The following is a 25179-nucleotide window of genomic DNA, read 5'->3' on the forward strand; positions in this document are numbered from 1 at the left end:
AAGGGGGGGGGAAGGGGGGGGAAAGGGGGGGAAAGGGGGGGGAAAGGGGGGGGAAAGGGGGGGGGAAAGGGGGGGCGGGAAGGGGGGGCGGGAAGGGGGGGCGAAAAGGGGGGGCGAAAAGAGGGGGCGAAGCCGCTCCCCCACCACGCCACCGGCCGGAACGCACGCAGGGCACGCAAGGGCACGCAGCGACGTGGCACCGCCCACGTCCCCGCCCACTGCCGCCCGGCCCCTTTCCGCGCCTGCGCAGTGCAGTGGCCGCTGCTTTCCCGCTCGCTGAGGGTCGGGGTTCGTGTCTCGCTGTGGGGCCGGGGCCGGGGTGTGTGCGGCTGAACCGGCGGCACCCGGCGGCACCCAGCCCTGGGTGCGGAGCAGGGCATGGTGGGTGCGCGGAACCCCTGCGTGAGGAGGGAGGTCTGTGGGGAAGGGGCCTCCCGGTGTGCCCCCCCGCTCCTCTTCGGCGGCCTGGGGCAGGCCCGTGGACCGGTGGGGATCAGGGGCAGGAGGGGGTTCCGGGCTAGGCCGGCATGCCAGGCAACTGACTGGGCTTTGCTTCTCAGTTAAAGAATGAAACGTAGTAAGGAGCTGGTTTTTGTGAAGTTCATAAAGTCTGCTGGGAGCTCGGAGCATTTCTATAAAGCCCTTGAGGTAAGCAGGTTTGATCGCTTTTCTGAGTGAGCTTGGTGAGGTATTAAATGATCTCTGTGGCTGGCTTAGGTGTAACTTAACATGTGTACATAAATAAAGCTACTTCCGGGGTTTAGATGGACGCTTTTATTGGAAGAAGTTGCTTCCTGAACAAGAAATAATTGTAATTTCAAAACCTGTTGACATTTAGTGAAGTGGCATGTAGCTTAGGTGGTCTGGGTGGGTGTCACTCGTCTAAACTAAGCAGGCTTAAGGACTCTCGTGTTGTATTCCGCCTTGAGAAGACAGTGGGAGCTAATGGCACTGTGTGGCAGGATCAGGTCCTGAAAGTCTGTGTGGTGAAGACTCGGGGGAACAAGGGTGACCCCCAAGAGGTGTTTTAGCCCTTTCTTTTGCCAGTGTACTCCTGTGTGGTAGCTTTGCTGTGAGCTGTTTCGGGCAGGTGTACTTACGTAGCTTCCACAGGATTGGCTGTTTGTGAATTGATAATCAAGTAAGTGGTGTTGTATATGCTGTTTACCTGCAGTCTATGAAAGAATTTCAGTCAGAAGAACATCTCCAGATCCTTGACGAAGGGACAGCGCTCAATATAAGAGAAAATGATAAATCGCTTTACATTTGTGATCCTTTTACAGGTGTCGTTTTCAATCATCTCAAACAGGTATGATACCCATCAACTTGCTTCTACCTATATTCTTTTCTAGAAGCATAGGTGCCCATATTTTGTATGTTCTCTCTTTTGCACTGAATACAGCAGTATGAAGTATTCACAATAAAGTCTTCGAAGCTTCGCTGTGTTCTGTGTTTAAGGAGGATGACTAGCAAAGCATAAGGAATAATTTGAAGCAGGTGCAAAAATAAATAGCGTGATTGGTTCTGATTCTGGTGGAGTTTTAAGCTGGCTCTGGCACCTTTTTGCCTCCTGAGTAATGTGATTTTGTTTGACATGCAAGGAATAGCTGGAATTCTCTGGCATGTTAGCTTACACCATCTGCTGCTTTTACTGAGATCAGAAAACCTACAAGGATTGTACTGAAAATCCACAGCTGAAAGTAAAACCAAAACTGTCAACTACCTGGAGATGCTAGAGGAGTAGAGACCAGGGGTCCTGCCTTCCTCAGGATTCAGAGACAAGGAAAACCTTTCTGGTACCATTGTACGTTCTGCTAATTCTTTCCCCCCCCCTGTTATTTTATTGCAGCTTGGCTGTAGGATTGTTGGACCACAGGTAGTCCTGTACTGTATACAGGCCCAGAGATGTGTCCCGAGAGCTGAGTATCCCGTGTACAACATGACCATGGCCGATGTAACAGTATCCTGTACAAGCCTTGAAAAGGATGTTAGGGTAATGCTTTGTACAAAATGGATTGCTTAGGTGGTTGTCATTGACGTTTGCTTCAGATGGATCACTGCTACAGCAGCAGTCATACTGTATCTAAGTTGTACTGTGCCTCTGTCTGGATTCGTCTGCTGTAGTTTGTACACTACATATAATTTATGTAGGGAGTTGTACGGAGAAAGAAGGAGTTGTAGATGTAGTGTGTAAATGTGTATCTATCTGGTGGTTTATCCATGCATGCACATGTATATATTATGTAAGCAGATATATATGTAGTTGTAGAAGATTTCAGCTGTATTAATATGGGGGTACATGGAGGGTTTGGGGATTTTTATTAACCGATGAGACAGATCACTTATCTTGCTGGTTTGTCTGTGGCTGTAGCGCTGCAGGCAATGTGCTCTGTTTCTGGTTACTCAAAACTACATAGTAAAGATCTGCTACCCAGGCAGCTATGGTTTAAATGGTTTAATTTAGAAGTTGACTATTTAGTTATTGCAGTATCTCTTTCTAATATATAGTACCGAAGATGTCAACCAGCTGTAAAATTTTACTTGCACCATATGAATGTAGTATTTATATTAAGGGTGTGTATTATGTTCAGCTTATTGTAAATGCAAATCAAATGTAAACTATATTTGATGGGTTTTTTATGGCTTCCATATAGATCCATTTTGTGTTTTGAACCATTTTTTAGGAGAAATCATGGACAACTGAAATCCAAGATTTTGTTTCTTAAAGTGAATCATAGAATCAACTAGGTTTAAAAAGACCTTTTAAGATCATCAAGTCCAACTGTAGAACATATGTAATGTAGGTTCTTTCTTTTTTCTTCCTAATGTTCTGTATTTTTTTCCCCACTCAGGAAGAAGTTCATAAATATGTGCAGCTGATGGGTGGACGTGTGTCCAGAGACCTCAGTGTAGCAGTAACTCATCTGATAGCTGGAGAAGTTGGCAGCAAGAAATACGTAGTAGCTGCTTCTCTGAAAAAACCTATTTTGCTTCCAGCTTGGGTGAAGACTCTGTGGGATAAGTCTCAGCAAAGGTATGAAGAAACCAAACAAAACTAATTTTGTTTTGGAGACTGCTAATTCTTATGTAGATACAGTCTGCTTTCCTTTTCTGGTTGATTTTACTTGGAAGAAAAACTATTTCTTTTTCTCTCTTCCTCCTTTAGCATAATGACATACACTGATATTAACATGGATGATTATGCTTGTCCTGTGTTTCTTGGCTGTACAATTTGTGTAACTGGCTTAAACACTTCAGACAGGAAAGAAGTCCAACGCCTCACTGTTGAACATGGTGGGCAATATACAGGGCAGCTCAAGATGAATGAATGTACTCATCTCATAGTTCAAGAGCCAAAAGGTAGGACCTGCAGAGTAAACATTATTCTCATTTCTTGAGTTGAAGTAGTGTAAATATGTATGAGAGTTTAAACTGTCAGTTTGCTTCAGTGTTGCTCTCACTGCTTTTGTTTAGGGGAGCACTGTTCATAAGAAGAGTAACACAGGGCACCCTTACTTTGCTCTAAAGGTGTGAGAAGGAGAACCAAAGAGCAAAAGAACAGAGACCCAGATGGTATTTAAAGAAAGAAAAAGGGAGAATCCCAGAGGGGATGGAAGAATAAGGAAAAACTAAGTTTTTTTTTTGAGAGCTGGATAGGATGCAATTTATATCCTGATTGAAACTGTGTTGTGGACTAGTGTTTTTTTATCTGATCTGTTGATCTGTTCTCTGCACCTTCTGAATGCTCTACTAAGGTAAAATGAAAGCTTCATTAAGCTCCCTTTCTTTCTCGTGGGAAGATGAAACAATTGTAGTTTTATTGTGAGAAGAAAATTTTCCCCAATTTCCCTCCCTTTTCCTATGGGGAAATATCCTTGGACTTTATAAACTTTTTTTTTTTTTTTCCCTGTGCATGAAAGCTTTAAAGCCTTTTTTATAATTTTACTTTACTGTCTTGTCATATTGTACCCTTGAGCTAGTCATCAGTGAGAGTTTTTGCTCTAACATTTAGAGAATAAATAAGCAGCTTATCAGAAGAGTCCAGGATAACACAACCTGCACATTGAAATCATGGATTTTTAACCTTTCTTCATGTCCAGCCACCTTGTAGTGATCACTTTTTGACAGCATATTAGTGATTTGTGGTTTGTATTTTTGCTTACATTTGAAAGGTCAGAAGTATGAATGTGCTAGAAAATGGAATGTGCATTGTGTGTCTATCAAGTGGTTTTCTGACAGCATTGAGAAAGGCTTCTGTCAGGATGAGACAATGTATAAAATAGAAGCTGGATCAAAACTGACACCCAGTACGTCAACACCTACAAATGATGTCGGGAAGCCTGATAGTAAGTAAGACTTTTTAAAATATGTTCAAGGTAGGAAACATGTAGTAAGGAGGAAGAACTGTTCCTGATTAGTAGGGCACTGCTTGCTTTTGCAATGCTGGTTTGGCGGTTTGGGTTCTGATTCTACTTAGGCTTAAACCACGACAGATTACTTCTATTCACATGGAATATTCCAGTGTGTGTAGACTTAACATGTGAATAACTGCTTAAAAAGTAGACTTGAATTAGGCACAGGATTGTCTGTTTAAGAATTAGTGGTGTGTATCTCCTAAAAAAGCATGACTGGTCATACATTTATAGTTTAAGACGAGTCTGTTATGATTTTATTCTCAAAAGCAGTTTTGGGGAGGGGGGAAACAAATGCTGATTTTATTTTAATTATTAATTTTCTGATTATTTTCTTTTTTAATTTTTTTCTTTTTTTACTTTAACCCATGTTATCATAAGGCAAGCTAAAAGCATTTTGTAAACAAACATGAAAGCAGCATGAAAGACCCAGTTGGCTTTAAATGTGCCTTTCCAAACACCTATTACTGCACAGGACTTCAGGAAGTGACTAAGCAGGAGCCCTGGGTTAGCACTACCAAAAGAGCATTGGGAATTCAAGTTAGGCATTATGGAAACTGCATATAACTCTTACATCATTTGGCTTCATGTTGATTTCTTTTTACTATAGAGAAGATTGTCTATTTTTAAGAGTGTTTCTAATAGGTGAGCATAAAACTGGGATAAAAGCTTTGAAAACTGCTAGTAAGACCGTACTCGGTCTGCGTATAAATAAAGCCCTTGGTTTAACCACAGTTATACTTCCCTAGTATTTGTTATTATTCAGATTCACGTTTCCTTCTATCATAAAATCATACATGGCAGTTTTATGTTTTGTTTGGTGAAGCAGCAGAGAAAGGTGAATCAAAACTAATGCCTCTTTTTTAATTTTAATTTCCATTATAGATCATGCCCTTCCAGATGTAAGCCACATTTCCAACATCAATCTGAGTAGTGTTAATGAAACTGAATTTAGCTCTGCTCTGAGCAGCAGACAGGATCCTCTTCCTGATGAGCTGGAAAACTTGGATATAAGTTCCTTTCAAGCCCCTGAAGATTTGTTAGATGGGTGTCGAGTATGTTTACAATGTCTACTTTGAAATGTTCAGCCTTTAACCCTGTGGAAGCAGCTAGGTTGAAGCTGGCAATTGCTGCTTGAATAAATTGTTTCCATGGGTAGCAGCAAACGCCAGATTTCTTTTGTGTCTAGATGCTGTAGCTTGCATGTATGTCTAACTGTGTGTGTGTGTGTGATTGTATTAAATATGTAGTATAAGTACAAAATTATATAGACATATATTTAAACACTATAGAGAGTGCATGGGGGTTCATTCCATTAGTATATACTTTGCTAGGTTTATGTGCAGAGATAAATTAATCCAGTTCTAAATGCTTAACTTTGTTGCTGCTTCTCAGAAGTTACACCACTTGTTTCTGTGTTCTACAGCAGTCAAATTATACCAACATATTCTTTCTTTTTTTCTTTTTTCTTTTTTTAATTTTTTTTCTTTTTTTCTTTTTTTTCAAAGCGTTTTTGTTGCTCTGTTCCCTTTGCAGATATATCTATGTGGCTTCAGCGGCAGGAAGTTGGACAAGATGAGGCGGCTTATTAATTGTGGTGGTGGTGTTCGATTTAATCAACTTAATGAAGATGTTACCCATGTCATTCTGGGGGAAAATGATGAGGAGCTGAAACATTTTTTGGACAAGACATCTCACAGGTTAGTATTGCTTAAGGTCTACTTCTAGCTTGTTTTCTTTCTCCCACCACCCTGTAGAAAGGGTAACCAGTTCTTCAGTAAGTATTCGTGAGTACATCCTCATGTGTTCCTGAATACTGTAGTTCTTTGGGTAGCTATGAGTCACCTCAGGAAATAGAAGAACAGTATTCTTATTGGTGCAAAGAAGTGTTAACATGTATTTGTTAATATATTGAGGAGGAGAGGGTTTGGCAACCCTGCAGTGGCAGATATACTTCACATTATAGAAAATGAGTATGAAATTCTTTGTTTTCAGACTCAAAGAATGAAAAACCAACCAATCAAAACAATAAACTTGAGGTTTGTGAAGTGCCCAAAGCTTTTTAGTATTGGAGTTACAGTATTGGTGTGTGTATTTACTAGTATTTGTGGAGTAGGAAAGAAGAATAACAGTTTTGAAACCTGATGTAACTTGTTTGTGTAACACTTTTTGTTACAGGCCTCATGTAGTCACAGCAAAATGGTTGCTGGACTCATTCAGTAAAGATTATCTACAGCCAGTGGAGCAATATATCCCTGTAAACTATCAGCTGTTAGAGAATCCAATTTTGGAGCAACCTGGAATGAAGTCAATTCTTCCCAAAAATAACAGTCTCTTGAAGAAAGAAGCTGTGAATGTTAGAAAGCATCAGAAAGCTGCTGAAGATGACCTCCTCTCTCAATACGTAACTAATGATTCTACATTAGGTATGTTCTGGTCTCAGCATACCATAGAAAGTTTAACTGCTCGTGATTATTAGCATGCAAGTCCTGCAGCATTTCGTTATTAAGAAGCTAGCCACAGCTAGTGTGTTTTAGAAATCAGGCCTATATAGAGCAGTTTTAACTAAACCTGGCTGAAAACAGCAGAATCATAGAGTGGTGTGGGTTGGAAAGGACCTTAGGATCATCTGGGTCCAACCCCCTGCCACGGGCAGGGATACCTCACACTAGAGCAGGTTGCTCCGAGTTCCATCCAACCTGGCCTTGAACACTGCCAGGGATGGGGCAGCCACAGCTTCTCTGGACAGCCTGTGCAAGTGCCTCAGCACCCTCACAGTGTATAACTTCTTCCTTACATCTAACCCCAGTGTCCCCTGTTTAAGTACTGTAGTTTCTTCATGAAACTATTTTGAGTTGTCTTTAATATTCTAATCAAGCAATTACTGTGGTTGGTTGGTTTTGATTTATTTAATCCTTTTTTTCCTTTTCAGATGAAGCTGGAAAACTAACATCCAGAACCTTCAGTGATGTTACTCAGTTGACTGTTCAAGGAGAGAATGAATCTTCCACCCGTAGTGGTTTTCTGGGAGAGTCGTCTGCACTAGCTGAAGAAGGATTGTTTGTCAGAAAGAGATTTCTTCTTTTGGGTTTTGGTGAAGAAGATGAGTCTTGCATTGCAGATATTATAAAGGAGAATGCTGGGAATATCCTGCCACTGCAAAGCAGAACTGTTGCAGACTATGCAGTGGTACCTTTACTGGGGTGCACAGTGCAGATGACTGTTGGTGATGTTGTCACAAACACATGGCTGGTAAGGGAGTTACACTGTCAGACATATCTATTAGAGATATGTTTTGTCAGTATGCAGAGTTATGAGTGGCTTAAATATAAGTAAGATTCTGAGAGATTAGCCTTGTTGCATTTGATGTGTACTAAATGAAAGCATGCTTTAAAGCCTGTGCATTGATAAGTAATCTTTTATCTGTTCCACTTCATTTTCTGCAGGCTTGGTAAACAGGACTTCGTTGTCATGACTCAAAGGCTCCTTATATGGGAGTCTGACAGCATTCTCTCTAAGAATTGTAGAAGGAGCCATTTGACTAATAATGATTTCTTATGATATCTTTGTGCTTAACTTTTTCTTGTTTCATGCTTCTTACAGCTTTTTAATTGCAAGTCAACTTTATAGCTCGAAGTCAAATACTAACCCTATTTGCCAAGAGTGTGCGCATGATGTAGACTAACTGCTGTTAGTATTTTTCAGTACTAGGTAGCTTTCTGTAAAGTAAATCTGTGCAGACTCTTAGGGCATGTCTTGAAACTACTTTCAGGGAGCCTCCAGGGTTGGAAGAGTAGTAACTGAAAAGTTCTGAATAATGCCTCAGTATGTCAGACCTGGCAAAATCCTTTAGGAAAGAATTTGTCTGGTTCAATGGGAAATAATTTGTCTCAGATGTAAGGATGGACCCCGAATTGCTTGCTGTTGAGTCCGTGAATGCTATTGTACAGTTACTGAAATATTGTTGGCTTTGTTGCTATATGGCTTGATTTGCATTTTTATTTTTTTTCACTTTCTTTAAGTTAACATGTGTGGAACAGCAGCTCCTTTTAGATCCCCAGTCCAATCCACTTTTCACACCAGTCCCAGTAATGGAAGGAGTTACCCCTCTCGAAGATTGTGTTCTTTCTTTTAGCCAGTTCACTGGTGCAGAGAGAGACTCTCTGGTTTATCTGGCAGGACTGCTAGGAGCCAGGTATGTCTTCTGTCACTCTTTTTTCTTGTTCTTAGACAGCCACTGTTAAGAACAACATATTTAATCATGAAGTGGCAGATTCAGATGTTGTATATATTCTTACTGTACAACTTAGAATATCATTTGATCTGATTTGTGGTCTGTTTGAACTAAATTCTCTGCCTGTGAGTTCTCAGTCCTGTGTCTTCTTGGAAGATGGGTCCTTGATGATAAGAGAAAAACTAATATGAGGAGAACTATGGTTCATTTGGAAACAATGGTTGTTGGCCACTGAACAGTGTTAGTATGAGGTGTCCTTGTCCATGGCAGGGGGTTGGAACTGGATGATCTTAAGGTCCTTTCCAACCCAAGCCACTCTGTGATTCTATGTTTTGAAAATGGGGTATGTGAGGACTTCTAGAGTATGAGAAATGTTATGGGGTTTTTGCCTGTAAGTGTAGGTTAAGCTGTAAAATACAAAGTGGGATGGTCTTAGATAATTCTATAGGTCCTTTTTCTGTTGCTTGAATGTGCTTTACAATAGTATAAATGTGCCCTAAATTAATTCTGTTTATGACTAAATGAAAATTTTATGGCTCAATGAATATTTTATTAATCTGATTTTAGAGTCCAAGAATTCTTTGTGCGGAAAGCCAACGCAAAAAAGGGCATGTTTGCCAGTACCCACCTTGTGGTGAGAGAAGCGGATGGTTCCAAATATGAAGCTGCAAAGAAGTGGAATTTACCAGCAGTCACTGTAGCTTGGCTTTTGCACTCAGCAAGAATAGGAAAGAGAGCAGATGAAAGCAAGTTCTTGGTTGAAAATGCAGAGGCTGAAGGTTGGTTATTAGCAAGTTAAGAGAATATGGTTATGTCATATCACTGTTCATTCATAATAAAGAGTATAGGCAGTATGATTTTTTTCTTCCCTAACACCTTTGAAGTATTAGAGCTATAAGATATTTTTTCCAAGTATTTTTCTATATTTCTTTCTCCTGCTGTTGAGTTGTGATTACAGAAATCATAGAATCATAGAACAGTTAGGGTTGGAAAGGACCTCAAGATCATCTAGTTCCAACCCCCCTGCCATAGGCAGGGACATCTCATACTAAATGATCCCACCCAAGGCTTCATCCAGCCTGGCCTTGAACACTGCCAGGGATGGAGCACTCACAACTCCCCTGGGCAACCGATTCCAGTGCCTCACTACCCTAACAGGAAAGAACTTCCTCCTTATATCCAATCTAAATTTCCCCTGTTTCCATTTTAACCCGTTACCCTTGTCCTGTCACTACAGTCCCTGACGAAGAATCCCTCCCCAGCATCCCTATGTGCGTTTGCTCTAAGTATTTTAGAGCAAGCAAGTGGATTCTTGTAGTTATCAGTCAGTTGGGAATCTGGCTCAGTTACTCAGCTTTGTCCTTTTGGACACATTCTGCTCTGTAGGTTGCTTGGGAATTGATGGTAGATCACGCTTAGAACTCATACTTGTTAGTTTGCAATGACATGATGCCCCTCTGATGCCTGCTTCATCTTCTGAAGCTTCTGCTCCTTTTACTTCATGCTTTTTATTTGGCAATATTTCTTCCATATCTAACGATTTAGTGATGTAATACTGAATGTTAGCAGACCTGTATTACCAGTGCCCTTGTGAATTAGTTACATGTGTCACTTAGAGACCAAAAGTATGTTGTTGGTGTAGGCATGTTTTCCCTGTATATTACATTTTTCAGAAAAAAAAGGGGGGCGGAAGCAGGGGACATGAGCAGTAAAATGTAAAAACAATTCTTGCACTAATGTTTTTGAGCTGTGAAGATGATGAGCTATGCTTAAATAGAAACATTTATGATGGAGAAGCTTTGAGGGCTTATTGCTGTCTAAATCATAGTCCTATTTATCCAAAGGCATAAGGGACTGGAAGTGTACGCAGTGACCTAAAGAGGTGTGATTCAGAGTCATGACATTTTACATTGCTTGGGAATTAAGGAGCCAGGGAGGACATGCCTTTAATGTTGAAAGGGAAGGATTTGTTGTGTATTACATCTGTATTTTGATAGTTGTTGTACAAGGTGTATGAGCTATACAGGGATGTGTGGAACTGTGTGAGCAGACCTGGCGTTGCTCTCTCCATTTCAGACACTTAGTGTGTCTCAGTGTTTATACTCAGTGCCAGGGTAGTTAATGGAAGTAGTTAACTGGAAGAGACATGATACTGGCTTTTAAAATAGAACTGTCAGTTTCAAGCATTTATTGGAGAGGATATGAATTATTTTTTTTTTTAGGGAAAGAAAGGTCAGATGAACTCCCAATTCTTGTTTAAATAAGAGTATATGTGAGATCTGTGTTAAAAATCAGTGTGCTTGCTTATGTTTTCTTTGTTTCTTTTAAAGATAAGGAGAGTTCCATTACTCAACTTAGCAAGACACCAGCAACTGTTAAATCTCCTGATGTAAAACAATATAATTATCTCCTTGAAGTTGGAAGAAAAAAACCTGTGACTCCTCTTGATATCAGCAGGTTCCAGAGTAAAGCTTTCCAAGCTGCCATCTCTCGTCACATGGGGAATACAACCCCTCTTGCCCAAGGGGGAGTGCTACAGAAAGAGCCATCTTTACATCTTGATACACCATCAAAATTTCTTTCCAAAGACAAGTTGTTCAAGCCTTCTTTTGATGTAAAGGTGATCATCATTGCATATTCTTTAGTCTATAGAGCCAGTAAAGATGTGCATAATCTTAAAACAGCTCAGAAACTTTGCTTACCCTGTTTCATGCTCTTAACATGTAGACTTTGCATTTTCAATGCTGGAGGGGGACTCTTCATCAGGGATTGTAGCGATTGGACAAGGGGTGATAGGTTCAAACTGAAACAGGGGAAGTTCAGGTTAGATCTAAGGCAGAAGCTCTTCCCTGTGAGGGTGCTGAGGCGCTGGCACAGGGTGCCCGGAGAAGCTGTGGCTGCCCCATCCCTGGCAGTGTTCAAGGCCAGGTTGGACAGAGCCTTGGGCGACATGATCTAGTGTGAGGTGTCCCTGCCCATGGCAGGGAGTTGGAACTGGGTGATCTTTAAGGTCCTTTCCAACCCAAGCCAGTCTATGATTATATGAATAAAGCCAGGAAAACTGGCTCTGCTTACACACACACACACATGCATATTGTATTAGTATATATATATGTAGTTAATGACCTGTGGACCAAATTTACTGACTAGTAGATGCAATAATGTTCTTAACAAATCTCCTTTGTGCCCACTGCATCATATGCCCATGTGTTCTACACCTCACACAGTACACAATCTGTGTTTTCATTTTCAAGGCCTTAACTGAAAGATCAGTGCATTGAGTTCCTGCAGAGTTGTTAGGTTTTTCTGGTGGTTGTTTGTAGATTGGCTGTTTTGATGTGGTATTGGTTTTTTGGGTGTTTGGGGATTTTTGGGGTTGTTTTGTTAGTTTTGTGGTTTTGGTTTGTTTTGGGTATTTTTAATGCTTCTGCCTGCAATAGAACAAAACCTGTATTACCAAACCAGAAGAATTCATTGTTCTGCTTCATGAAGAGAAGACTCCAAGAAGACCTTATAGGAGCCTTCTAGTACTTAAAGGGGGCCTGCAGGAAAGATGGGGAGGGACTCCTTATCAGGAGTGTAGTGTTACGATGAGGGGGAATGGCTTTAAACTGAGAGTAGATTTAGATTAGACATTAGGCAGAAGCTCTTTCCTGTAAGGGTGGTGAGGCACTGACACAGTTTGCTTGGAGAAGCTGTGGCTGCCCCATCCCTGGCAGTGTTCAAGGCCAGGTTGGACAGGGCTTGGAGCAACCTGGTCTAGTGGAAGGCGTCCCTGCCCACGGCTGGGGGTTGAAACTGGATGCGCTTTTTAAGGTTTTTTCCATCCCAAACCAAGCTGGGATTGAGTGGTTCTGTGATTCAGTTTGGTGCTCTGCTTTTCAAAATCTAATAGTTTGCACTGGTATTTTCAAAAGTGACACACTCTAGACCAAAAATTCTCATTCTTGGAAAGGGTCAGTAGCAAATGGTATTTCAAAGGTGCAGGTAGAATCTCATATGCAACTTTTGTGGGAGGAGGTATTAGTAAATTAAAGTAATAGATTGGGGTCAGGAATACCAGGGTTTGGCCACTGACTTTTCCACTGATGGCAGTTTTCATTGATGGCAGTGAAAAGAGAGACTAATAATTTACCTTCTTCTGATTTGCTTATGTAATCTAAGATTGGGATTGTCTTGTACTGCCTTTTTACAGTTGTACTACGATTGCACTTGCTAGCTGCTGCTGTAGTATCCTGTCCTGGCTTAAGACATGTAATGTGGTCCTGAAAGTCACTCACTTGCTTCTTTATTGGTAGGATGCTCTGGCAGCTTTGGAAAGTCCAGTAGGTCCTGATCAAAAAACCAGGAAGCTGAGCACACCCCTCTCTGAAGTCATCAGCAGGAACTTGAAGTCGGCACTGGCAAACAGCACGAGGCATGCAGCAGCTCTGACTGCCAGCCCACATCTGACTGCTGCACAGCCAGAAGAGGTAGGAAACTTCGGGGTTTCTGTGAGGGTGCTGAGGCGCTGGCACAGGGTGCCCAGAGAAGCTGCGGCTGCCCCATCCCTGGCAGAGTTCAAGCCCAGGTTGGACACAGGGGCTTGGAGCAAGCTGGTCTGGTGTGAGGTGTCCCTGCCCATGGCAGGGGGTTGGAACTGGATTAGTTTAATGATTCTATGGTGGAGATTATGTTCCAGGGAAACTGGCTGAGGGTGAATCTTCAGCCTTTGGATTCCAAGTGCGTGGAATTACAATAGTACTGGATTTTGACCTTGGAGTTTGGGAGAAGTAAAAATGTATTTAGTTTTCTTATTATTGCTTATTTTACTACATGTTATACTTAATATTAGAGTATTTTTGTGATTGATACAGAAAACTTCCAAACATGATCTCCTGTTTTTATCCTTGCTGCTTGAATAGGAAGAAGAGCCCAAGCCTCTAGCAGATGTTGTTATTTGTGTTAGTAAAAAACTTGGTAAGAAGCAAAGTGAACTGAATGCAGTAGCAGCTTCTCTGGGGGCAGACTACAGGTATGAACTGATTACGAATAGCTTCTAAGCTTCTGCAGTGATGTGACATCTAATAAATACAAATCTTAGGATTCTAATATGCTTTATCTACATGAGATTTTGCTATAGCTATACATTAGATTTCACCATCTTGAACAATTTCGATTGCAAATAAGGCCATCCACTACTAATGAGAAATAATGCCACACACATTCCCTGACACATCCCCAGTCTCTGTGGTCTTGATAAAAGTCTGTCTGGGGAAGACTCAAAAAGAATTATCTTGCAGGTTGTAAGCATGGCCAAGTTGTGTGCTTAGAAAAGCTCAGGAAAAATAGGTTGTTGTGGAAAGAAAGCACAATGTTTGGGATTTAAGACTGCTCCCACTAAATCCAATTGATGTGTTTGTTACTTATTTCTACAGTAAGTGTTATTATTCACAGGTTGGATGAGAAAGTTACACTTATGTTTGGTTTAGAAATGCTGAAGATACTTGAATTAGGTAGCAAATACTAGGGTTTTTTTTATCAGTTTAAATGTTAGAATCCTGCATTTTGTGTATTTTGAGCTTGGAGGATCAGTATTTCACTTGTAGCTGAGTATGTCAACCAGAGATAAAAGCTTTCTCATCCTGGGTCACATATTCTTTTCAGAAACTGATTTGAAACTCCACTTACTCACATAAACCTAAACCAAACTAAAGCAAAATTCCTCCTATTCCATATGTTTATCACATTTAGTTTGTTTACATCAGGAATGCTTTCAAAAGACACTAAAGTTTGCAAACAAGGGATAGGACTACTTCTGCTTCAGATTTCTGATACATTTTCATAGAAATGATATCTTGAAGTTACATTTGAAAATTATTTGAAATAGTATCTGAAAGTCGTATTGGAAGGTGTCCCTGCCCACAACAGGGGGTTGGAACTGGATGATCTTAAGGTCCTTTCCAACCCAAGCCAGACTGTGATGCTGTTTCATTTTCTTTTCTAGATGGTGTTTTGATGAATCAGTAACACACTTCATCTACAAGGGAGGACAAAATGACAATAATAAGGAGTACAAATCAGTTAAAGAACGGGGTATACATATTGTTTCAGAATACTGGCTTTTGGAGGTACGGAGCTTGCTTGTAAAATCAAAGGGAAATGGAGTCTTAAAACCATTTCCCTTCAGTTTTTCTGTTTTGCATTTATGTTGAACATGTATAGAGACTGATGTTTTGCATCCTGTTTTGAATATATAAATTCATCACTCGGTTTTCACTGATGTACTTTTACCTTGTTGTCCATGAGGAGGAAAGAAATTCTGTTCCATTGAACATTTCTTCTATATCTTTCCCAGAAAGACAACCATGTTTTTCTCTTGTGTAAAATGCTTCTTTTTTGTGTTTTTATTCTACTTTTCCTGTGTTTAGATGTGAAATTTCTTTTATCCCAGATCATTTTCTCATCTTTCTTATGTTAAATGATGTTATTGCAGTGTGCCCAAGAATGTAAACGGCTTCCTGAATCTCTCTTTCCTCACACGTACAATCCCAAAATGAGCCTGGACATCAGTGCAGTGCAAGATGACAGACTCTCTTTCTCCAGTAAACTTCCATCAACTGGAAAACCATCAGAAGAAACTGAGGTATAATGTGTGATGTGAATTCATGTTCTAAGAAGCAATTTGGATTCAGTTTATTGTTATAATAACACATGGCAGGGGGTTGGCTGGAGGGTGTTAAAGGTCCTTTTCCAACACAAACCAATCTATGAATAAAAAACATTGATGCTTATTCAGTGATGACCTGAATCAGGTTTAGCTAGTAATTAGTAGTAGCTATTGCAGATGTTCCTTAAGGTTTTTCTGCATTTGTAATACTCTTTGTAGTGCAGTGGAAGGAAACACAGGCATTTCAGCTTAGAAGCGCTTCCCAGATTTGAAATGAATATAGGTCTAGTCTTCACCTTCCCTTGTAAGTAACGAGATCCAAGGTGTGAACTTGCCTTAGTAGACATTTAGACTGCAGAACCGATGTCACTGATGGTGTGGTTCACTGTTCCGCTGTCCCTGCAGTAGCAGAAAGTATAGATTTACTCTCAGGCAAGATTAATAATCTTCAGTATTTATACAGGTGTTGAACATGGGTAAAAAGCAAAAAACAAAATGGTGTTTGAGCATTCTACTTTATTGTATGTAGATTATTCCAATGGATGAAGATGATGTGGAAGATGATGCAACGACTGACCAAATAAAGGAAATGGTCACTGCAGGAGAAGAACAGATTGGAGCAAGTGAATCCAAAGGAGGTAAATGTAGATCAAAATAGTTGTGGAACATCACACTAACAAGATAAATCTTTTACAGTTTCAGGTGTTGAATGTTAAGATCTGGTATTTCTTTATTACACGCTGGTCAAGTGTAGCTAGCTCTTATTGTTGCTGGATGACAGGAAAGGGTTTTGTTCTCTATTTTAAAGACTTTGATAGCCCATAGAAAATCATGATCGTCCCTTGCAATTACTTAACTGCCGTTTCTTTGTTCTTAGAACACTGAAGTTGGTCTTTAATGTGGGAAATCTCTATTTCAGAATATACCTTTTGTTATGCAAAGAAATGTGTGACAGGAGAACTGTGGGTGTAAGTTAGATAATGTTAGCAAATTCAGAAGTGAGCCAAGCGGAGACTTCTCCTCATGTCTAGGATAGGTGATCTGGGCATGTGTCGTTTTCCTAGATATCTGGGAAAAATTATCTTTTCTTCTCAATGTATTGTCTTTGTCCCAGTGCAGGGGGGAAGCTGACTGGAGGTTCAGTTACTTTTCACTTGTTATAACAGTCTTGATCTTACGAGTTCTGTTCTTTCTCTTTAAGTTTTAACCCAAGCACTAGAAATGAGGGAGAACTTCCAAAGGCAGCTGCAGGAGATCATGTCTGCCACATCACTGGTGAAACCACCAGGGCAAAGAGGATCCCTTTCAAGGAACAGTATTGATGGTTCTCCAGCCACTCCTGATAGCGCACGGTCTGTGCGGAATGGCCGCAGTAGGGTCTTGGAAGCTCTCAGGTATTGGTTTGTGTTTCAGAGTATCTTTATTTTCTTATCTCTGCACATACTTAGACATACATTGAAACATGAATAGGTGTCCAGGGCTTCAGGTGTATTGTCTTTCTCTACTGATACACTTAGTTTGCTTCTCTTGCAATTCACAATCTTTAACTTGATGTGCCAGATAGTCAGAATGTTACCTTAATCTTTTGGTTTAAAGAATAAATCACAGAATGGTATGATTGTTTTTGAGTTCTTAATTGAATTAGGCCAACTGATTTCTTTCTCTTCAGATTAGTTAGTGTTCTCATAGATTCTGAAGAAAGCAATGCTGCTCTCTTTCAGTACATAGGTCATATACAAGTAGTAGGTATTCCTGCAAAGTGCCTCTGTGGATGCTTCTCCTCTGTTTCTTTTCTCTCTAAACAGAGAATAGGATTTGAACTCTTAACAGTGCTGAACTACAGTGAGGATGTAACGGAAACCTTGCAAAATTACTCCTTTAACTTGGTCATTTGCAAATTCAGAGGTTCAGTAAAGAGTGGAGTACACTGATTTTGGAATAATTTATCAATATGACACATAATAAAAACATCTCCTACTGAGATGTTGAGGGGGGTGAGGCCCTGGCACAGATTGCTTGAAGAAGTGGTGAATGCTCCATCCCTGGCAGTGTTCAAGGCCAGGCTGGACAGAGACTTGGATGACATGGTCTAGTGTGAGGCATCCTTGCCCATGGCAGGGGGTTGGAACTGGATGATCTTGTCCAGCCCAGGGGTCCTTTCCAACCCAAACCAGTCTGTGATTCTATGAGATTTTGGTTGCCTTTTTCCAGCCATGCTGACACTTAAGCTCCCAAAGTCAGGCTGCTGGAGTTGCCTTTATACTGAAATTGTCCCCTTTCCCAGCTGTGCCTTCTAATAATGAGGTCACTTGGATGCTACAGTTGGTGTGATTGTTAACACATTGCCTTCTAGTCTGGCAGTCTGTACAACAAATGCATATTTAAGGTATCTGTGCCCTTCTCCTTAGGCAGTCCCGCCAGGCTGTCGCAGATATAAACACGGAGCCATCGCAGAGTGAGCAGATCATCTGGGACGATCCTACTGCCCGGGAGGAGAGGGCAAGACTTGTCAGCAACTTTCAGTGGCCTAATAGTCCTTCCCAGTACACTGAGCAAGGTCAGAGTAATGCCAATAAGAACCTGGATGAAACTGTCTTCAAAGGATCTTTAGCTGATGCAGAGATTGCTGCTATAGGTAAAACAAAAAATACAATATCCTTATTTGCTACAGCATCCATTTAATACTGGGGACTTTAAAATACAGTAGTGTTTGAATTCTACTTAAAAAGAAACAAAACAAGAGCATTGTTGCCATTGAATGCCAGAAATACATTTTCACATCTTTGAGCTCCATTATGTATTGCTGGTTTATAAAGAGAAGCTTTCCTATCCATTTGTCATTTGTGGTCAAACACCAAGGAAGTGATTCTCTAAAACAGTCTGCCTCAACTTCAGGAAGTCCCAGTGTTTTCTGAACCACAACTGGTTTCTAGCTACCTATTCAGGTCAGGGTAGTGGAATTCTAATGGGAATACTAGTAGCAAAGTAGTGGAAATATTGACAAGTGAAGAATGAAGAGTACAGGAAGCAGATAACCAATGAGCCTGAAAAACAGGTATGTCAGAGCTGCCAATGGATGTGCTTAGGTCAGGATTCAGTGAAGGTGCTGTATTTATCTTCCCTGTCCTTTTAAGCCTTTAGTCTGCTGCTAGGACTAAGGAAGCAACATACATTTGTTTTTTCATGTGCTTTTGCTTTCTTCCCATTCTGCCTCCTGAGATAGCAGAATCCTTTATTCCTCTCTCCCCACTGCATCCCTCCTGCCCCCATCTCCTTCCCTCGGTCTACTTAGAGAGTTTCTGCTTGTGACAACAGTCGTCCTGAAAACTGGCCTTGTCCTAGATGAGGTTGAAGAAAATCAGCTAAACGCATTCCATTGCTTTTTGTTTCAACCAGATTAGTGTGGTTTAGACAAAGAAATCACAACAGTTGAGGTTTTGAGTCTTTTTATCCAAGGAAGGCATCCAGGGACATGAGTTTGCAATATTACAATTGCTGGTTTGTGGTGTGAGGAAGAGCATCTTTCGGAAGGGCAATGGTGAAATGTGACTGTATGTGTTACAGCAGTAGTTGTGTTTTGTCCTTTTAGGATAGCTACTTCTTTTATTGTTAATTTTTGTTACCCATAATTATATTCAGCCAAGAGCAAGTCATGCAACACTTTATTTTCACAGCTCTTCCTGAGGCTGTAGATGGAGATGTGATTGAAGGTCTAAAGAATCCTGTATGTGGAGATCCTGAAACACCAGTTAAAGAACACTTGATCCCCACTCCGCAGGCCCCCAGCATTGCTTTCCCACTGGCTAACCCTCCTGTTGCACCTCAGCCCAAAGAAAAGGTTGGTCAGATGAGGAAATACTTACAGTGAGTTGTGTTCTGAGAGATGTAGTGGCACTTAAAATAGTTTTGAACTTGACAGTAAGTATAAAAGAGGTGAATAGCAGCAGGGCCAGGGCAGTGATTGTCCCCCTGCACTGCACACTGGTGAGGTTGCACCTCAAATCCTGTGTTCAGTTCCGGGCCCCTCACTACAAGAGAGACACTGAGGTGCTGGAGTAGGGGCAGAGAAGGGCAACAGAGCTGGTGCAGGGCCTGGAGCACAAGTGTGATGGGGAATGGCCGAGGGACCTGGGGGGTTCAGTCTGGAGAAGAGAAGGCTCAGGGGGACCTGATCGCTCCCTACAGCTGCCTGACAGGAGCTTGTAATGAAGGGGGGTCCGTCTCTGCTCCCAAGGAACAAGGGACAGGACAAGAGGAAATGGCCTCAGGCTGCACCAGGGCAGGTTTAGATGGAGCTGAGGAACAATTCCTGCCCCAGAGGGTGCTCAGGCATTGGAACAGGCTGCCCAGGGCAGGGCTGCAGTCACCGTTCCTACAAGTGTTCACACAGCGTGGAGACGAGGCCTCAGTGCTATGGGTCCGTGGTGGCCTTGGCAGTGCTGGGGAACAGTTGGACTGGATGAGCTTAAAGGGCTTTCCTAACATGGTTGATTCTATGATTCTGTGATTTAAAACTTTGAAGTGGATTACTTCTATGCAGTTCTATTTCTCTTTCCTCCTTTCTTTGAGATTTTGGACAAAGAATGTTTGCTGAAAGAGAAAAAGCTTTTTTTGTTCAGACAGATAAAGCTTTTTGTCCAGTTAGTTCTTGCTGGAATGCTGAGGTAGACTTTGGAATGGGGAGTTACTATGTGCATTCATTGGAACTCCTCCAGCTGTGTTAGGATGATGGAAGGTTAGTGGTTGTTTGTGGTATCTGGAATTCATGTTTAGATACAAAGGGGAAGTTATTTTTCTGTCAAAAACCTGATTTAAAATTCCACTATTTTATAGGGAACTAGGAATGGGCTAGGAAAAAAAGCTTAGTCTTTTGCAGTGTATTACCTGATGCTCAAACTTCCAGCAGCAGTGTGTCTTTAGAGGCATAACTTGTCATGCGAGTACATAAGCTGTGGTAGAAATGCAGAAGATCCTTGCATTTATAGGAAGTCTGAATGAATGAGGCAGTGTGATAGATGGATGATGGTTTTCTCGTGTGTTCAAGTTGTCATTCACTGGATATGAATGAAGGATTAGTTTTTATGACAGATTGGTTCACTTGTGCCCTGAAGAAAGGGGCAACCACGTGGCTGTTAAGCAGGAGCTTAACATTGATTCAGTGCAATGTTTTTTGTCAATTAATTGACAGGTTTGGTTCTGCTTTCACTGGCTAAAAGAACACTGAGTATAAAAATAATCCAGAATGTTTGGGAGAGAAATAGTCAGCTGTCAACCTAATCTTTCTGTCATACATTCAGAATCTGTTACTGTACTTCCAGGCTGTTACAGAAGAAGAAAAGGCTGATGAAGAACCAGAAAAAGTCCGTAAATTTCAGCTGTCTTCTTTTAATCCTGAAGAAAGATTTGATTACTGCCATCTGATTGAGGAATTAGGTACCAGCTATTTGTGAAATGCAAAGCATAGTATGTGTGTGGATGTGTCTGGTCAGCTGTGGCTCACTGGGGAAAAGAAGGAAGGTCTGTTAGTGACTTACCAGATTTGAGGTCTCAAATTTATGGCTTTCTGTGCTTATGAGTGGTTCTTTGAATGTATTATTATGATGTGAGCACTTAGCTTTGTCATAAAACAGCAGTGGGTTTATCTGCTGGCAGTTTTCTTATAGCTGTCTCCACAACAGCCTCATTCTTTACTGCTGCGAGTGCCCAGGATCTGCTGTCCTCTTGTGTCTCTCTTATTCCTGTCTGTATTACAGTGGCACTTTATCAGAGCCACTCTTTCCTGGCTGCTTCTCCTTCCTTGCCAGTGATAACGCTTTCAGTGTGAATTTGAGTGAAGTATATTTTTATCTGAATTCAAGTAATTCTCATTTTGAGTTGATCTTTTCTGTGGTACCTTTAAATAATGTGAATAAAATTAATTTCTCAATTCAAGGTGGAGTATTGCTTGAGAAACAGTGCTTTGATCCAAGTTGTACACACACTGTTGTGGGAAATCCTCTTCGAAACGAAAAGTTCTTGGCTTCAATGGCAGCTGGGAAGTGGGTGCTTCATCGTTCCTACTTGGAGGCATGTAGAAGAGCTGGCTGCTTTGTTCAGGCAAGTGACCTGTACTTGCACACTGATGCATTTCCTTTTAGTTTAGACTTAAAACTCTCAAACCCAATTAGGTGTTTAGGGTGCCCGAGCCTTGGGAGTTTTAGAGGATCTAAAGTCTGACAAGTTTTTCTCTGGAAACTAGTCCTGGACCAATCTCCCAGCATTGGGTAAATGAAATACCCGCACTTTTTATAGCTGCTTCTGAAAACTGCAGCTTGCACACGTTTTGATAAATTCTCACTGGTATCAGCTGGTATCACACGGGCTTTGCTACACCAGGAATTGATCTTGATCCTTTCCGTAAATGAACATGGTATAGTTTTAAATAGTCCAACTCTCTAACCATAGACATAAACAGTTTTTGAACAGTATCTCTTCCAGCTCCTCACCTTCCTAACTGTTACTTCACAGTTCTCCTGAGTCTGGTGGTTCTTTTACATTGAACAGGCTAACTGGTTCATATCTTGATGTATCAACACCAACTTTCGTTGCTGTGGAAGACACTGCAGAAATGTAGAGTTGATGGCACCCAGCGTAGTGAGTTAATTTGCTCACTACTCTGGACTCACGCAGAGGAGTTCAATTGCTGTTGAATTCCTTTGTAGATAACTGCCAGAGGAATCTGGTTGTGTACATGACCTGATGTCACAGAAATACATGAGTAGATTTAGACATGTATGTACAGCGAAGAGCCAGGTCTCTCATCTTTAACTAGAGCTGCTTGGGCCAGATAAAATCAACAGATAAAACTAGAGTGAGTTGGGATTTGGAGGGGATGGGGGGGTGGATTTTTACTTTTAAACTTCTTTTTCTGCTGGTAAAGTTGTCAGAAATGTTTCGTAATTGAAGCTTCTGATTCTTCTAGGAAGAAGATTATGAGTGGGGAAGTAATTCCATACTTAATGCTTTGCCTGCAATTAGCGTAAACCAGAAGAAACTAGCACTTGCTGCCATGAGATGGCGGAAAAAAATCCATAAAGGGAGACAAGAAACTGGTATTGTTGAGGTATGGTATTGTGGAGGTACTTAGATACTTAGCATGGGTGGACAGGACAGGGCTGTGTGCATACTGTTACGTTTAAAACAGCACAAGGTTACCCCTTTGCTAAGGTGCTTGCTTCCCTAAAGCACCTTCTGTGATCTTTATGGTGTGAGTTCCGTAGTCTTTCAGTGAGGCTTCTGAAAGTGGTACTTTCCCTCTTTTTAAAAGACTCCCCAGAGGAGTCCCAAAAAGCATTTCCTGAAGTCGTTTAACTCCTCTCTCACAACAAGCATTGCAGTCGAGCATTCATTGAAAGGTAGAAAGAGTGCTTTTTTTCTGCCATTTACACTTAAAGACAAAACGAGGTGATGACATATCTTTATCTGATGGATATTCCTGAAAGAGGAAAATTAGAGATCCAGTAAGACTTTGTAGTACAGATGTACTTTTGACTAAATCGAGTCTTTTATCTAGGGAGCTTTCAGTGGCTGGAAAGTGATCTTGAATGTTGATCAAACCAAGGAAGCAGGATTCAGGCGCCTTCTTCAGTCAGGAGGAGCAAAAGTATGTAGGGGTTTGGGGTTTTAATAATATACATATATGTTGGGTTTTGTGGGGCTTTGGTTTGTTGCGGCGGGGGTCTTTCTGTTAAACTCTATGCTGGGCATTTTTTGTGTGAGTAAAAGGTCTGAAGCAAGAAAATTGCTTATACAGGTGTCCTGGGTTCAGCAGTAGCAGTCATTTTTTTCTCCTTAGTAGCTGGTGCAGTGCTGTGGTTTTCGACTTTAGTCTGAGGACAGCGCTGAAAACATCGATGTTTTAATTGTTGCTAAGTAATGCTTACTCTGATCAAGGACTTTTCAGTCTAGTCTCATGCTCTGTTAATGAGGAGAGGGCACAGGACGCCAGGAGCAGGCAGAGCCAGGACCCATGACCCAAACTAGCCCAAAGGGGCATTCCATACCCACAGCACGTCGTGCCCAGTACAAACTGGGGGCAGTTACCTGGAAGAGCTAGGTCACTGCTCAGATCAGGCTGGGTATCGGTCTGTGGGTGGTGAGCAATTGTATTCTCTCCCCTTGTTATTCCCCTTATCATTATTATTATTGGTGGTAGCAGTAGTGGTTTTGTCTTATACCTTAGTTACTGGACTGTTCTTATCTTAACCTGTTCTTTCCATTCTCCTCCCCATCCATCCGGGAGTTGGGGGGAAGAAGAGGGAGAGTGAGCGAGCTGCTGTGTGGTGTTCTGAGTTACTGGCTGGGCTCAAACCATAACAGGATATCTGAAACATGGTCAGAAGGTGGGAGGAAAGAGCTGTGTCATTTCCATTTCCAAGCGGTCGGGCACAGCAGCTTACCTGGGGTCACACAGGCAGTAGTGCTGGTGGGAATTATGATGAATTTCTGTGCCCTGCTCTGATGAGAAAGATCACCCTTCTTTAAAGGTGTGTGATGGTGCAGAATGCAGCTGTAAATGGCATTTTATTTCCCATTGGTTTGCTAATTAATTTGATGGGTGAAATTACAGGTTATGAACTGCATTTGTCTTGGGGAAAGAACCACAAAACTAAACTTGTTTTGTCTGTCATGTTTTGATGTGTAGGTGTTCTCTGGTCATTCTGTGTCTCTCTTCAAAGAAACAACTCACCTCTTCGCTGACTTCAGTAAGCTGAAGCCAGGGGACAGCAGGGTCAACATAGCAGAGGCAGCAGCCCAAGGAGTGAACTGCCTGAAACCAGAGTACATCGCTGACTACCTCATCCAGGTGTGCATGCCAGAATCCTGGCCACAAGTGCCTGTGCTCAGCACTTCTGTATGTGGCTTCAAACTTTAACCTGACTTGTTCTAGAGCTGGCAGTGGTGCAGGATAGGCAGCTTGCAAAACATATTCAAAATGTAGGTATGCAATGTTGGGTTTGATAGTTTCCATTTTAGAAAACAAATGAGCTGTTTCTTTCTTCTCAGAAGCTTCTTGAGCTAAACAAAGACTAAAGCTAAATCCATGGGTTGTGTCTTTTTTTGTCTTCCTCTACTGAAGGATCCACCTCCCCCAGTGGAGTCTTACTGCCTGCCAGAAGCTGTATCTTCCCTTCAGAACAACACAGAACTTGGAAGTGGATTGTCCCAGAAAAGAAAAGCAATGGGAGAGACAAGCCGAGTCAAGCGATCCAAAGTCCACTGAGCAACTCATGTGCTTTCCAGCTGTACATTTTTAAATTCATATTTATATTTTTTCATTCTCATCACCAAAATTAAAAGCTTCTGAGTTTCTCTTCTCATTTGTCCTGAGATTAAAATAATTTTACAGTAACACTCATAGGAAAGATTGCTTTGGTTACCAGGAGCATCTAAAAATACGGCAAGAACTCATCCAAAAAATACTGTGTCTCCAAAATGTCCCAGCTGTCCTACTAATGGTTTCATTTTGGGACACCATTGTATAATAATGGGTAAGAAACACTTTGTGAGGTGCTTGTCATGTCTTCTGTGTTGTGGGGAAAATAGCAGTTGATAAGAATTCTATTCAGGAATTCTGTTAGGTTCCACATGAATTTTGCCTTTTGTTACTTTCTGTTGGAGGGGAAAGGGGAAACAGGACAAAAAGAACTGTGTTGTAAATTTTTGTACTAATAGTGTATAAATGACTTCTATAAAGCAGAGGCACTTCTGAGGTGCTGCTGTTCTGAGTGCTGATGCATCTGTTCAGCAAACACAGAACCAACTCTTTAACATGAAAGGTGAATTCTGCCTGACCACGCTCCCAGTTTGGGTCTGCGACAGGAACCAGAGCCAGAACAAAGGTG

General features: G+C 41.4%; 1 protein-coding gene across 1 annotated transcript; it reads left to right on the forward strand.

Moving 5' to 3' along the window:
* Positions 1 to 230: 230 nt before the first annotated feature.
* TOPBP1 (DNA topoisomerase II binding protein 1) lies at positions 231 to 24650 on the forward strand. The gene is made up of 28 exons (XM_065665560.1): positions 231 to 381; positions 561 to 648; positions 1175 to 1309; positions 1850 to 1993; positions 2853 to 3034; positions 3167 to 3360; positions 4173 to 4346; positions 5298 to 5467; positions 5949 to 6112; positions 6591 to 6838; positions 7345 to 7664; positions 8435 to 8607; positions 9214 to 9425; positions 10977 to 11266; positions 12945 to 13118; positions 13551 to 13660; positions 14633 to 14756; positions 15122 to 15271; positions 15825 to 15933; positions 16497 to 16689; positions 17704 to 17930; positions 18970 to 19133; positions 20614 to 20728; positions 21228 to 21391; positions 22257 to 22397; positions 22848 to 22937; positions 23979 to 24140; positions 24414 to 24650. The coding sequence occupies exons 2-28, from the start codon at positions 568 to 570 to the stop codon at positions 24555 to 24557; spliced, it is 4554 nt and encodes a 1517-aa protein (XP_065521632.1). The 5' UTR covers positions 231 to 381; positions 561 to 567; the 3' UTR covers positions 24558 to 24650.
* The last annotated feature ends 529 nt before the right edge of the window (positions 24651 to 25179 follow it).

Source organism: Lathamus discolor, chromosome 2 (genome assembly GCF_037157495.1).
Source record: "Lathamus discolor isolate bLatDis1 chromosome 2, bLatDis1.hap1, whole genome shotgun sequence".
Lineage (NCBI taxonomy): Eukaryota > Metazoa > Chordata > Aves > Psittaciformes > Psittacidae > Lathamus > Lathamus discolor.

What these genes read in the sequence shown, in the direction of transcription:
- TOPBP1 (XM_065665560.1), top strand. Translation starts at nt 568, where the DNA reads ATGAAACGTAGTAAGGAGCTGGTTTTTGTGAAGTTCATAAAGTCTGCT. An exon ending in GCCTTGAAAAGGATGTTAGG is followed by an intron (nt 1,994 to 2,852) that starts GTAATGCTTTGT and finishes TTCCCCACTCAG; the next exon opens with GAAGAAGTTCATAAATATGT. An exon ending in TTGTCACAAACACATGGCTG is followed by an intron (nt 7,665 to 8,434) that starts GTAAGGGAGTTA and finishes ACTTTCTTTAAG; the next exon opens with TTAACATGTGTGGAACAGCA.